Consider the following 15650-nt stretch of genomic DNA (forward strand, 5'->3'; position numbering starts at 1 on the left):
GGTGGGGCTCGCGCCGGAGTGTGATGAGGGTAAGAAAAATGACCGGTCGAGAAAAAGAGATCCTTTACCAGCGGAATTCGAATGTCAATCCATATCCCCTTTTTCCTCTGATCCCCTTTATCCTCGGGGACTTGGTCATAGGCAGGAGAATGAGCGTAGGAAACGGAAAAGAAAAGTGGCGTCTGATCTCGGGGAGAGAATGTAACGCGCGCGAGGAGTATCACAAGATCGTATGAAGGATTGAGAAGAGTCGAGGGCGAAATTATATCGGAAGACCAGGCAGATGTCATCGATATTGGCTTTACGTTCACTTTTATTGAATTTTATTCGACTTTATTAAGAATACCGGAAATTAAATAAGTAAAATATATAATTTCACACACCCACACATAATATAATATTATATATCTAACTCAGATAAGATTATAATATTAATTTTTTTTGTTATTTTATAATATTAGTATTATATAATATTTATATTAATATTATAAAATATTATCATTATAAAATAATACTTGTAATAATTATTTATAAGTTATTAAAAGTTTAATTCGCTGGAAAACTTTATTCGTTATTTAGAGTTTAATTTTCATGCGCTAAAATTGAAATCTTGAATGAATAAGCTATACTATCATTGCCCCCCTAAGACGAGTATATCGCAAATTTTATTTTAAGCTGAAACGATCTTGAATCAGAACTAAATGGAGATTCTCGTAGTCCATCGGGCGCATCTAATCCGCTCTGATGTCGAAACTCAACGTCGGGCAGAGTAATTGATATCGTTGGATTGTATGGACGGGCTAGCTTTCGATCTTTGGAGAATACGAAGGAAATCGGCAATCGCACACGAGCATTCGATGTATTCGCGTTAATCTCGATAACCCGATCTGTCGGATGTCTTTCTTTTCTGCTTGTTGTCTATCGGGGATTGTTTGAGACTCGATTTCCGCCGAAATAGCGCTTCGCCTCGCTTCGATTCGATCCGTCAGTTTATATGTATTTCTTTCTTTTTCGCCACAAGAGATCTATTGTGCGCAAATCCTTCAATTAATCTCCGTTTCTTTATATGGGACGTGTAGAAAATGGAGCAATCTTGTATTAATATTTTTGTATCGGAAATCTATACTTTTTATATAAAAAGCGAATTAATTATTGCAGTGATGAAAATTGATTTAGAATCTCGCATATTTGCTAAGAGTATTGTCCTAAACATTCTAAGTGTAATTTATAATTTTTAAATATATATATAATTCCTGATAATTAATAAATCTTTAATGATTAATAAATTTTAATAAGTGTAATTTATAATTTTAATTTTTTATAATGCGTCTCTCTTGTGTTTACGATAGATACGCTTATTTCTATCTCTTATTCTTAAGGGTACGCATCGAAAATATGATAATTCCGAGGAGGTGAAGGCTCTTCTATCCGATCCACTTTTTACCCCCTACATATACACAGACGCACACCCCTGACTGTCTCATGGGCGATGCAGGCCGCTCGCGGAATTCTTTGAAAAACTACTTTGTAAAATTGGGGACGCGCGCAGTACGAGAAGGGAGGCGGCCGAATGAATAATAAATACGGTTATCGTTTAGTTGATATTTTGAAAAGGGGGCGCGGACGCGGAAATCCCCCTTCTCGGTCGAAGGATCGGAGCGAGAAAGAGATCAAAGCGGATCACGTAGATGAAGGTCAGGGAGAGAGAGAGATTCTCTCTCTCGCTCCGTTTCTATTCTTCAATTGCTCGAGATAGCCCATAACCGCGAATCACATCGCATCGATAACACAACAGAACGCGATCAATCAATTGTCGATGAATAAACGTTGAATTCATCCCGAGCGCAAAAGCTTCGATAAAGCGTATAATTATTATTATATTGAAAGCGACGTCGGAAAAATAATGTATACGATTCGCACGAAAAAAAATAAGATAAATATCTAAAGCAAACTGCATTAAACAAAATCATTAAAGATGCGTGAAATTAATTGAACACATTGAAAGAGATTTACGCATAAGAAACTGCAGCATGCATTTTTATTGATTTTACTTCAGTTTAAAAGAGCATAGCGTCTTCAGTTATATACATTATTTAACTCTTGCTAAATCTCTAATAATTAAAAATAATAAAAAATAATATAATTAAAATATAATTAATTAATATAATTAAAAATTGCGCGAATATAAAAAAAATAGAATCCTCCCTTTCTAAAAAAAGGCATGTTATTCATTGTAGTCGCTTTTCCGCGATGCTAATTGGCTGTCTCATCTCGATTCGCATTGTGCGTTATATTCATAGCATCGAGCAGGTATCATCGCGAGGATTAGCAGTTTGACAGTTTGTCTAAAATAATATTAAATAAAATAATATATTATGTTTTAAATAATATGTTATAAAACTTTAAACTCGATTAATATTTTTGACAGTTATCAGCTGATTTCTGTCAAAAAATATTAATCATGGATAAAGTATTATAACATATTAAATTACTTTCAAAATATTATTGTCCTTTCTAAAAAAGGCATGTTAAGTCGATTCTCGCAAGTATTGTTGCCTCTTTTTCGCGATGTTAATTAACTGCCTTGATTTGCGTTATACATTATATTCATAGCATCGAGAGGCTGTTATCGCGAGTGTTAGACAGTTTGACAGTCCAAAATAAAATTAAATAAAATAATAATATGTTTTAATACTTTAAATTCGATTAATATTTTTGACAGTTTCAGCTGATTTCTGTCAAAAAATATTAATCGCGGACAAACTTTTGCAAGGAGGTAGTGTCGATAATGCGGCAATAAATATATTCGAAAAATCATCTGCGTTAATAGGAGAATATAATTTGCAAAGAGGTAGTGTCGATAGTGCGGCAATAAATGTCTTTTAATATGTCCGAAAAATCGTCTGAGTTAATAGGCGAACATATTTTGCAAAGAGGTAGTGTCGATAGTGCGGCAATAAATATATTTGAAAAATCATCTGCGTTAATAGGAGAATATAATTTGCAAAGAGGTAGTGTCGATAGTGCGGCAATAAATGTCTTTTAATATGTCTGAAAAATCGTCTGAGTTAATAGGCGAACATATTTTGCAAAGAGGTAGTGTCGATAGTGCGACAATAAATATATTCGAAAAATCATCTGCATTAATAGGAGAATATAATTTGTAAAGAGGTAGTGTCGATAGTGCGGCAATAAATATATTCGAAAAATTATCTGCGTTAATAGGAGAATATAATTTGCAAAGAAGTAGTAGTTTAATCGAGTTTAAAGAATTATAACATTATTTAAAACATTATATTATTTTAATTTTTATAACATATTATTTTTAAAATGAGCAAGTTAACGCTTTAATCAGCTGATTTCTGTCAAAAATATTAGTAAAACGTTAATTTGCTAATTAAATTTTAAAATAAAAATATGTTATAAAAATTAAAATAATAATATGTTTTAAATAATATGTGTTATAATTCCATAAACTCGATTAATATTTGACAGTTATCAGCTGATTTCTGTCAAAAAATATTAATCGCAGATAAGGCATTATAACATATTATTTACAACATATTACACTATTTTAAATTTCATAATCTATTATTATTTTAAAATTTAATTAGCAAATTAACACTTTATTAATATTTATTGACAGAAATCAGCTGATTAAAACGTTAATTTGTTAATTAAATTTTAAAATAATAGTATGTAATAAAAATTATAAAATAATAATGTTTTAAATAAAATGTTATAGTACTTGAAACTCGATTAATATTTTTTGACAGTTATCAGCTGATTTCTGTCAAAAAATATTCGAGTTTAACGTACTATAACATTTTATTTAAAACATATTTGTATAACATATTTTTAGTTTAAAATTTAATTAGCAAATTAACGTTTTAATCAGCTGATTTCTGTCAAAACATATTAATCAAATATTAATCAACTTTATATAAAAATATCATTCTTTTTTATACAAAACCGAGGAATGATGCGCGCCCTTGTGTTGTTTTAGTATAATAAAAAAAACATTTTCCTTTTTCGATTTTTCTCGCGGATAAAGATATTGAGAAAAGTTTTTGAGAAAGGCAGCGCGTTTTTTCAAATTCCAAAGTTGAATTCCCTATAAAGTTATCGATTCACGGACTTCGGGGCCTTTCACGACGAGCACGCGCCAGGTCTTCGATAACGATGTGCGGGTATAGAGTTTCGCTCTCTCCGGTAGAGTGTGACGATAGATGGGCGATGGAGCGGCTAATAACGATAACGATGCCAGAAACGATAATAGAGTTGGGGGTTTCCGCGGTTTCCACGGCTGTCCCAGGACGCTGATTGCTGAAACGGCGGTCGGTTTTGCCTTCGGGATGCCCGGCCCGGCGCGACGACGAAGCCGTTTCGCCCTCGCAATCGCGCCGAAAATGCAACCCCCATGCATTAATTTAAATACACGATGTACTCCGCTCCTATTAGATCAGTCTCAAGTTAATTTTTACGGAATTACTTATACGGAAATAACACATTCTCTTTCTCTCTTTCTTTCTTTCTTTTCTTCTATAACTCTTAACTGAAGCAATGCAGAGAAATATATAATTGTCACTATACATTAAAAAAAATAATGTTTAATTAATGCAATTATATTTTTAAAAATGTTACAATTTAAAAAATCTTTAGTATTCCTTTGAAATGTATGCTTGTAAAAAATGATTAAATTTTTAATAACGAAAATATCGCGAGAGAAATAAAGGAATGCTTAAAAATAAGTCTCAAGTCAATTTTTACTTCACGGAATTACTTATAGAAAACATATATTCTTTTTTTTCCTTCTTCTTTTTCTTCCTCTTTTGTAACTTCTAATAAGAGCAATGTAAAGAAATATATAATTGCATTAATTACCAAAGATTTTTTAATTTGTAATATTTTTTTTTTAATAGCTGAAAAATGTATACGTTTTTATATTGAAGTAAAATCAATTAATGCGTTTTGCAGTTTCTTAAATATCTCTGTGAGTTTAAAATTTTTAAATAAGTATAATTTCTAATTTCTAATTAATAATTAATAAATCTCCAATTAATAATTTTTAATAAGTATAATTTTTATATTTTATAATGCATCTCTCTTGTATTTATGATAGGTTATTTTTATATCTTATTCTTACACACGGAAAATATGATAATTCCGAGGTGTAAAGATCGCCTTTTTAATTTTTAACATTATTAAAAAAAATGCTACAAATTAAACAATCCTTTGAAATTTAGATTTAAAAAGAATGATTATTATAAGTAACAAAAATATCGAGAAAAATAAATGAATGATTAAAAATAATTAAATCTCAGATCAATTTTACTTTATGCGGAATTACTTATATGGAAATAACATATCTTCTCTTTTTCTTCCTTCTTTTTTATAACTCCTAATTAGAGCAATGTAGAGAAATATATAATTGCCATTATATTAATTGTGTTAATTACCAAAAATTTTTATAATTTGTAACATTTTTTTTAAATAGATGAAATATAATAAATATAATAAAAATAATCTTCAAAATGTGTGTAAATGTTTGATTCGCGGTACAGAGAGATGGTGATGGAGACGCGTCGCGCCGGAAAACCTCGTCTACGATGATCGAGACGGCTCGCTACCGTCGTCGTCGTCGTCGTTTCTACCACCGTGTCGTGGTATATATTCGTATGCGTGCGTGTACCGGCGCAGATGGAAGCGTAACGAGTACACAATGCGATGCAAATTGGTTAGACTCGGTATGCCGCGCCGGGCCAGTCAATCGCCCGGCCGATTGCCTCCAGTCGCGGGATGGTATTACTAACATCACTATCCTATTATGACGTTACGGCTCCCCGAGCAGCGGCAGCCTATTACGTACGATGCCGGCTCCCTCCAGGCGTTCGATTCGCGATAACTCGCTAACTATAGCGGTCATCGAGACTCTCGGAGAGAGAGAGAAACAATATCCGCTCACGGCCGACTTCCTCGATTGACGAAAATCGCGGGACGGCCACTATATAATTGCATTTATAACACATTTAATATCTCTCTGAATATCGATAATATTTAAACTATACCATTGTAGTTACATTCTATTTTGAAATACAAGAAAGATGCGCGATATCGATAAGTACCTGCATTTATCTTTGAAATAAATTTTGAATTAAAATTTCTATAAAAGTTTGACTGTCAGATATCAACCAGATCAGATTAGATTCGAGGAATGATAGAAATGATTTCCTTAGAACAAATGTCGAAAAATCTTTGTTTTAATTCTCTATATGTGATATATCTAATACATAATTCGATATATTGTAAGTTTGAAAATAATGTTATTAATAATCAACTCTATTATTATCGTTTTCTGATAAATACAACATAATCTTAACGTTTAGTTATTATATCCCTGAGATATAATTTTTACCTGAATAAATTTTCTTTGAAAGAACACTTACACACTAACATGTTATGAATACTGAATATTATGAGTACACTTAAGCAATTATAGAGAGAGAGCAATTATAGAGAGCAATTATAGAAATCTTGTAAAAAAGTAAAATGCATATTATATATTAGAAAAAATATAAGGCATATATAAATGATATAAATGATATAAATGATATATAAACTTAGCGTATTTTAGAAGATTTACTCGAAACGATATTTCTTTTTAGTCGGCGGCCTATCTTGTTCATTGAAATCATCCCAATTGTATCTCTTTCTACTTGAGGTATTTGTAGATAAGCCACTTGTTGTTTCCCGGAACTGATTAGGGCGCCTTTCTTCCTCATCGGATTCGTCCTCGCTCTTAATGTGTACCAGAGAACTCGTAGGTTCGTTAAAGTCAGCGAGTTTCACTGCAGTCATTCCACTGTAAAGAAGAATCAAAGTTAATTATTTCCAACAATTTATTACATCTTACGATGAAACGTATATTATTATATAACGTACTTCTGTTTGCGATAAAGCTCGTGGAATTGTTTATGATTATTCAAATCAGCCAGTTTCTGTAAGAATTTTTCATCGTGGCTGATAATAATCAGCTGGAAATTTTTTTGATATCTCGATCGTAGTTCGACAACTCTGTAATATATTTTTCGCTTAATATTACGTCACATCATATAATTTATAATGTAATTTTATTTACGTGATTGCTTAAAATTACAATGTTGTTACGCTTTGTATAAAAATAAAAAAACGTACTTAGTTAGCGTATCTGCTAGACTGTTCGCATTCTCTTCATCCAGATTTGTCGTTGGTTCATCTAATGCAAGAATGCCGCAATCCTTGCAGAACGTTTCTGCCAAAGCGAGTCTTATAATTATCGATGCCAATACCTGTAAAAAAAAATTGTACATCTCAAATAAATATAACGTGTTTTTACGATTACACGTGCTAATTAATCGCTAATTATTTATGTTAATTACTTTCTGTCCAGCACTACAACGTCCTTTCATATCCATCTTACAGCCGTGTTTAGTTTGAATCAGTTTGTAATTGTAGCTTCTTCTATTGCTACCCACACCTTCTGTAGGTTCCGTACAAATCTCTATACTGCTGGTGTCCGTACCCTTGTAAATATGTTTCCACAGCTTCTGCATTATTCTATTGACTGTCGACATGCGCTCCTCGTGATAGTCGATCATGGCGGCATCCAATACTTTACTGTAAGCTTTCAAATTGACTATGGTGTCTTCCTGAACCTAATAAACAAATTTAAAAGTCAAAATTTTGACTTTAGAATGTTTAATATATAAAATACTTTCTCTTGTTAATTCAACTTACTGTTAATTCAATACACTTAGTAGCATAATTTCGACGAGCTAATCGATATTCCTCTTTTCGTAATTCCTGCGTGTACTGTTTGATTACTCTTTCCAACTCTTCTTGATTTCCCAGCGCTACGTTTTTCTAAATGGATACAATGAAATTGTTAATAGAACAAATATACAAATCATGAACAAGTTACTATACTTACTTGACGAAGTAATGTTTGTTTTTCACTTTCCAGCTGCTCCCATTTCTTTGACAGCTCGTTATAATTCATACTTTTCAGTTTTTCATTTAATTTCTTGTATTGTTGCTTCAAAACCTCCATTGTATCCATAGTTTTGCGTAACATTATATTGTCGTGTAACTCTCTCTTTCCAATTTCTTGAGAGGCAACGTCCTCCTTCAACTTATTTATCGCTTGTTCGAGGTCTGTTTTCTTGTTCATAAGTTCTGTTAGCGAATTCTGATAACTTTCTATCTCACGCTCATAATTCGCGAGTTTCTCGGATACGTTGCTGCTAATAAATGAATCGACTTCATCTATTATCTTGTGCAAGTCGGACAGGCGTCTGGTACTTTCTGCCAACGATTTTCTATCAGTTTCCTGCTGTTGCCAGTTTTCCAGCTGTAAAAGAAAGAAGTGTTTCAAAATCTTTTTGCCTTTACTCTATGCAGGACTCTTTGTACGATATCTCTCTCTATTTATTATAATTATTTTATCATAAATTACTCCATTTGCAAACCTTGAGCTTTTCCAATTTCTCAGTTCCAGAATCCAATTGACTTTCAGCATCTACCAAATCTTCCCGCAGTTTCTCCACCGTTTCTCCCACAGTGACTTCCCGTGTGTACAAATCCTCCTGCTTATCTTTTAAATGTTTCAATTTCTGCATATCCGATTGAATTTTTAATTGTTCCTCATGTAACTCGTTATATGTCTCTCTAGCCTCGTGCAGCCTGTCGTTATGCTTGTTCAGTTTGAGTTGCAATGCTTCAAGATGATTACGAGTTTCTTTAAAAGATGTTTTCAAGGAATCTCGCTGAGCCTGCAGCTTTTCTATAGTCTTTTCGGTTGTAACTCCTATGAAAATATGTATAATATATCACATATTAAAAAGAAAAAAAATGCTAATTAATAATAAAGATAAATTATTATGATTGTTAATAACTTTACCAGCATTGGCCATTTGAGTATCCAAATTATTAACGGTTTTCTTTAATTGCTGTATTTCGTCTATGCATCGATCCCAAAATTTGATATCACCGATCATATCTTTATATAGTAATAACTTCTTTTCTGGTTCTGCCTTTGACGCTTCAAGATTTTTGACAGCTATTTTAGACAGCTTCAAACTATTCTTGATTTTCTCTAATCTCTCTCTAAAAAAAAAGATATAAATTAAAATTATTAATATTAAATATATTAGAAATTTGATACATTCATATAAAATAAAATTCATATAGAATAAAAAGAAATCTTAAATACTAATAATATTATTAGCAATAGTAGTATAATATATACAGTAAAGTTCACTCACTCTAATTTTTTCAGATCATTCTCTTCACATTGAATAACTTTTTCAACAATGGGTTTCAATTGCAACATATTATCATATTTTTCTTGTTGCATCTTTAGTTCCTCTTCACACTTTTTTAAACGATTAGGTTGATTACGAATTATATCGGTTTCCATTTCTTTTATTAAATCTGCAACATTACTTTGTTCTTGAAAATTTCTGTGACACAAAGGGCAGCAAGGATCTTTTACAGATAGTTTAGCGATATATTCTTTGTAGGCTGTGGCTTGATAAGCATAAATTCCTCGCTTGTCCTGAAGATCCTTTACTATTTTTGATTGCATTAACAAAGTCTCATCAAATTTTTTGTAATCGCACACTGTAGAAATTTTCTCTTTATCATCTAGAAAAAAAAAAAGCCCAAAATAAAAGAACTGTGTAAAATAATATTTTAAAGATTATATATAAAACTAAAAAATAAAAAATATTCTTACGATGTAGCTCTCTCCTTTTCTTCTCAAATTCTGACTCTATGTGTTGTAATGTTGTTTGAAAAGCGGTAGTTTTGCGTTCTTGTGTTTGAATCTCTCGTGTCAAAGAACTTGTTTCTTTTTCCTAAAGTTCATAAAGTTAATAACATTTTACAAGCATGTGTGCATATATATAAATGAAAAATTAATCACATACTAATTGCTGGTGAACACGTTCTACAATATTTTTCAATTTCATCTGTTGTAATTCTTGAAGATTCAACAATACTTTGATGCTATCTCCATGTTTTTTCTTCAAATTTTCCAATTCTTCTTCCTTAGCTTGTAATGCCGATTTTTTCAAATCAAATTCTGTTTTTAATGAGCTTAATTTATGTAGAGAAGAAATTTCATCATCAATCGCGCTTAAACTTGTTTCAATCTTATCTCTGGATTTTACTTTGTTTGCAATATCAGCTTTAACGGAATCAACATCTAATGCATTGCTAAGTTCTTCAATTTTATATTTTGCTGCTTGAAGTTTTTGTTCGATGGACTTTAATTTATTTCCTGCTAGACCAATCTAGATTAAAGAATTAACATAATTACTTAATTATAAAATAGATATTTTTATCATATAATCCTTAATGAAAATGCATTAACCTGCGCTATTTGGTTCCGAATGCTGGCAATTTCAACTCTTATCTCTGTTACTTCCTTCTCTTTGAGAATCTTTCCTGATTCTATCTTCGAATAGTTACTACGTAACATATCAACTACCTTTTGCAGTTCGCTTTCTTTTTTTTGCATGTTCTGCCTATTTTCCTCTACTTCTTGTTCCAACGCTCGGATCTTCTGTTCCAATCTTTTTGTAAGAGCCTTCACCTCTGCATATAGAATTTTTGCATGATTTTAGCAACAAAAAATATTTAATACTGAAGAACTATGTGTAAAACTGATTATTTTAAAAGATTTTTTATACCTATTTCAGTTACATCTTGTTCCACTGTATCAAAATCCCACGCTTGCAATGCATCATTTAATAATCGATTACGACGAATTATTCTTTTCTCATGATCTTTCACTTGCTGTTTAAATGTACCTACAGTTTCTCTTCGTGTTGCCAAGATATTTGAGATTCTAGTTCCTTTCCCAGAAATATTTTTAATTTCAGTTTCATTCTATATATAAAACCATAAAATCAATATATAATGCATATACAGAGATGTGATAATATAATTTAATTATAAGTGTATTTATATGTATACCTCCACTATTTCATTATTCTTTTCTTTCAATATAGTATCATATGATTCTATGAGTGCGCTTAATTCCTCTGTTGTTCCTTCAAAGATATTTTTTATTGTTTCTTTCAATTTTTGATATCGTTCCTTATGCATATTATATTCCATTTTCTTTTTCTCTGAAAATAATACTTCCTTCTTTATCCATATTTTCACGAATTCTTATTCAACTTACCTTCTTCAATTTGAATATTTTTGAATTCAGTATGAGACTGTTGCACTTCTTCAATCTTCTGTTTTATAGGTACGAGCTGTTTATCGATATCATTTTTTTTTTCTTTTGTAGTATCCAATCTCTTCTTGTGCTCCTCGAGTTTAGTCTCTTTATCTTCTACTTCAGACACAAGTACTTTGAAAGTCTGTTTCTCTGCATTCAGACTTCGAATATCTCCTTGTAACTCTTTGTAAAGTTTTACAATAGTTTCTAAAGCTTTATTGAATTTAGTACTATCAAATATTTCATCGAATCTTTCTTTTAAATTTTTTCCTTGTTGGTCAAATGGCCAATTAAGCTCATCTTGATGACAAAATATAACATAATTTAGAATCGACTTTGAAACACCTAATGCTACACTGAGTTCTGCGTCAACATCAGCGCATCGATTGGTTATTGATGCTTTCTATACCAGAAAATCAAAATAATTAGAACAATTGAATGAATTTAAGAATTAAAAGAATTAAAATTACAATCTATTTAAAAAAATATATAGATGCTCACTTCTTTTTTATCCTTGCTTACTCTGGTTACAGTACTGTCAAGAGTCTTAAATTTTTTTATCGCTTTCAATGACTCAATTGTTCTGGATACTGTATAAGTATTACCCATGGAATCAATTATCTCAGCTTTGACAACACCTCTTACCTACAACAATAAATATAATGTATAATATATAGTTCCTTATTATACAGAAAAATCAGAAATCTTTAAAAAATTTAATAAAAAAAAATATATATATATATATAAAATATAAAATTAGTAAATACTGCTCATACCGAGCCGGTTGTCGCCAGCATGGGATCATGTATGAAGGATTTTCCTTTATCAGAGTTCGGTGGAAATTCCCCGGTCGTGGCATATTTCAATGCTTCAATGATCGTTGTTTTTCCCGTGCCATTCGGTCCCAAAATAAGGGTCAACGGACATGAGAAACGTATTAACGCATCTTCATTGTCATCGCCGAAGTTACGAATACCGCGAAGCGATAGCCTGCGTATTTTTGACATCTTGCCTCACCTAATCGAATGCAGACACTGAACGACGTAGTGACATACGAAATTTTATTTATGCAGAAAAAGACTATTATTCAACAGGCTTTCGAAGAGATATCCGATAACATAAACCGATAAGATAGACGCGCCAAACGCGCAATAGCCATTAGCCATAAGTCATAAGTCACGTGTCACAAGAGAGAGTAAAGTTAGATGCGTTTTTTCATCTTCTTCTCGATTGTGCTTTATTTCTCGAGAAGTCGTCAAATCACGTCGATGTTACTAGGCGAATATATATTTTTATTTTATTTTATTTTTTTACTTCATCCTTATTTCGATACAATGCCTTCTTCGTTCTCTCTCTCTCTCTCTCTCTCTCTCTCTCTCTCTCTCTCTCTCTCTCTCTCTCTCTCTCTCTCTCTCTCTCTCTCTCTCTCTCTCTCTCTTTTTAGTCCAAGTATGTATCTGTCTCGTTTCAAATGCGGAAAATTCTGGGGGAATTTTTACGCGATGCAAAAACGAACGGACCTGCGATTGGTTAATTACAATAGACGATTACGTCATTTCCTATCATATATCATATTCGGTTCGACTCTGTATCGTTCTGCTATCCGTGATCGTCCGAGAGTCTCGTGGTCCGATCGAAGAGCACAAGGTTCAAAATTACTTTGATAAAATGATAGACTTTCGTACGAATTCTGGGAGCACCGACGTCGATAATGGAAGATATAACAACACTAATATACCCGGTAAAAATAACGATACTTGAGGCTACGTGAATATTTTGGACGTTACTCCAAACCTTTTTCTTTTTCGTTTACAATTGGTTTCTTTTAATTTTTTCTTGTAAAACGGCGAAGTTTCTTTGAATATTATCGAGTAAATCGGATATTTCGTAGTTACATATTTTTCAAGATTCTATTGTCACGAATGATTATTTGTTCATTCAACTTAAATTCATGACAGATCATATTCCTAACCTGACTTATTGCGTCAGTGTCGAATCTATAATTGTAGTCTTTTTCTTTTTAAATATAGATGCGGAATTGTAATGTGCAAAATATAAATATATGTTACTTATAAATGTCGTACTTGAGAAGATATAGAAATTACATCTACTTTAGCTGATAAAAAAATCTAACTTTAACTATTTGAATTATGAAATAAACTCTTATTATATAAAAGACACATGCAAAGTTCACTAAATAATGATTGTAATGAGTTCAAATAAATTATGAATAAATAATAAGTAAACTTTATCTAATATATGGCACTTTTATATACTAAAATATTTTAATTTTATTTTTCAGTCACTTCACAACCAAATTTAGCTTCACTTAGTCCATTCTTGAATTTTGATCCATCGTATCTTCCCGTCAGTCAACCAGAATTCATATTTCCTGATGGTGCTGTAAAGCAGAGAGGCCGCTTTGAGTTAGCTTTCAGTCAGATTGGAGCTGCTTGTATAGCGGGTGCTGGAATCGGTGGAACGTCAGGTTTATATAGAGGCATCAAAGCAACATCTATCGCTGGTGAAACTGGCAAACTTAGGAGAACACAGTAGGTCTTTGTGTTTTTTATATTTTAAACTTTTAAGACTTGAGAAAGCATATACATATATTTCATCTTCTTTTTTCAGATTAATTAATTACGTTATGAAGGGTGGCGCTAGTATGGCAAACTCGCTCGGTGTAATAACAATAATGTACACTTGTGCTGGAATAGGCTTAACTTGGCTCAGAGGAACCGATGATAGTTTTAACACAGTTGCCGCAGCTGCCACAAGTGCTGTGGTGTTTAGATCTCCTGGTATGTAGCATGCACATACATTCATTGTAATGATAATATTAATATAATAATAATATTAATAATAATATTAAATTTTAGCTGGAATTAGGAAAGCTGGTATCGCAGGCGCTATTGCAGCAGGAGTTGCAGTAATGTACTGTGCATATAACAATGGAGGCTTGTCGTTACAGCGTATGAATACTGGGTGGAAACATACAGCATAAGAGTGTACATGTTTAGTGAGTGTGTGTATATATGTTTTAGTAAAAAATTTTTTAGACAAATTATACGCTTGTTAAATGTTTTTTTCGCACATTTCATTTTTGATATTCATTATTTGCTTATTACAATAGTTGTAATGTTTAAATAGTCAAAAATTCAACAAGTAGATTTTTGTGGAGTTATAATTATATATAAATTACTTTAGTTAGAGAACAAAATAAATTATAAGTCAAAATAATATATTTAAAAAAATCATATATAATTATATATATTATATATATATATACAATTATATATTTAATATATGTATAATTATATATATAAAATATATAAATATATATATAATTATAGAAATATATAATTATATATACACACACAAAAATGTGTGTGTATTATATATTAATCAATATGATTTAGATTAAAATTGTACAAAATAAAGTATAGTTTACAAAATGTTTTGAATTTAAATAGTGTTTGCACTGTAAAATTATAATTTTGTAAAGACTTCTTTATTTATTAATATTAGTGCCACTATTGTAGAAATGTTAGGATTTTATGTTTATATATATATAAAATTCTAAAATTATAATTTATTCTTATTGCATACTTCAAGTCATATTCAAGAATATATATTTAAAACATTACACACATGCTATTACACACACACACACACACACATTGCTGACTATTAAGATTTCTTAAATATTGTGATACATGTTTAAAGTTTGTAATAAGAATAAATTTTGTGTTTCATATGAATACACAATAATATGTTATAATTGTAAAATACACAAATTTAATTTTGTTATATTGTGATCAAAATTTATGCTAGAATTACCATATATAAAGAAATAAAGAAATATTGCTATATATTCCATAAAAAATTTTATAATAAAATATAGGATTATATGTAATAAAATTTGGAATAATTTAAAAATTTTATTTACTTATAAAAATGTGAAGAAAAAAGTACTCTCTTTTCCATGTGTCTGATTTGGTAAAAAAATATGACATTTTTGCAAATAAATTTTCAAAATAAACTAAAAAGTATATAAAATTATGAAATGGTATATGATAAAATAAATTGCGATATTAAATTTAATATTCTAAATATTCTCTAATGTAACTTTTTGTTTCTTTTTTTGCAGATTCATGTAACAAATTGACATCTATACTATGAACAATTTCCTATGTGAGTTCTTATATCCTTATATTATATTCCTTGTACATAGAAAATCTCACACCAAATGACAAATAAATTATTAAAGAGATATTAGGATAAAAAAATTAATTATTGAAACTAGCAATGTATGTACTTTCAAATAAACTTACTGACGTTACACGTTGCATATATTTGCAATTTAATATTGTATATA

General features: G+C 30.7%; 2 protein-coding genes across 3 annotated transcripts; one reads left to right on the plus strand and one right to left on the minus strand.

The window, feature by feature from the left end:
• Nucleotides 1–6316: 6316 nt before the first annotated feature.
• On the minus strand, nucleotides 6317–12471 carry Rad50 (DNA repair protein rad50). Its single transcript, XM_083052840.1, has 17 exons — nucleotides 12049–12471; nucleotides 11774–11917; nucleotides 11231–11675; nucleotides 11020–11174; nucleotides 10734–10932; nucleotides 10415–10638; nucleotides 9969–10334; nucleotides 9776–9896; nucleotides 9303–9684; nucleotides 8939–9144; nucleotides 8508–8845; nucleotides 7970–8389; nucleotides 7777–7902; nucleotides 7419–7694; nucleotides 7195–7328; nucleotides 6943–7074; nucleotides 6317–6862 (listed from the first exon to the last, which is right to left on the minus strand). Exons 1-17 carry the CDS (start codon nucleotides 12277–12279, stop codon nucleotides 6640–6642), a joined length of 4122 nt encoding a protein of 1373 aa, XP_082908966.1. The 5' UTR covers nucleotides 12280–12471; the 3' UTR covers nucleotides 6317–6639.
• A 382-nt stretch (nucleotides 12472–12853) lies between these two features.
• On the plus strand, nucleotides 12854–15550 carry Tim23 (translocase of inner mitochondrial membrane 23). Of its 2 annotated transcripts, none has more exons than XM_083053259.1 (5): nucleotides 12854–13013; nucleotides 13575–13824; nucleotides 13904–14073; nucleotides 14152–14297; nucleotides 15423–15550. In XM_083053259.1, the coding sequence occupies exons 1-4, from the start codon at nucleotides 12941–12943 to the stop codon at nucleotides 14274–14276; spliced, it is 618 nt and encodes a 205-aa protein (XP_082909385.1). In that variant the 5' UTR covers nucleotides 12854–12940; the 3' UTR covers nucleotides 14277–14297; nucleotides 15423–15550. The 2 variants fall into 2 exon arrangements, with proteins under 2 accessions (XP_082909385.1, XP_082909384.1); XM_083053258.1 differs by having other exon boundaries at nucleotides 14152–14291; nucleotides 15423–15549.
• The last annotated feature ends 100 nt before the right edge of the window (nucleotides 15551–15650 follow it).

Source organism: Prenolepis imparis, unplaced genomic scaffold (genome assembly GCF_030444845.1).
Source record: "Prenolepis imparis isolate NDT839.2.m4 unplaced genomic scaffold, iyPreImpa1.0 SCAF_13, whole genome shotgun sequence".
NCBI classification, from domain to species: domain Eukaryota; kingdom Metazoa; phylum Arthropoda; class Insecta; order Hymenoptera; family Formicidae; genus Prenolepis; species Prenolepis imparis.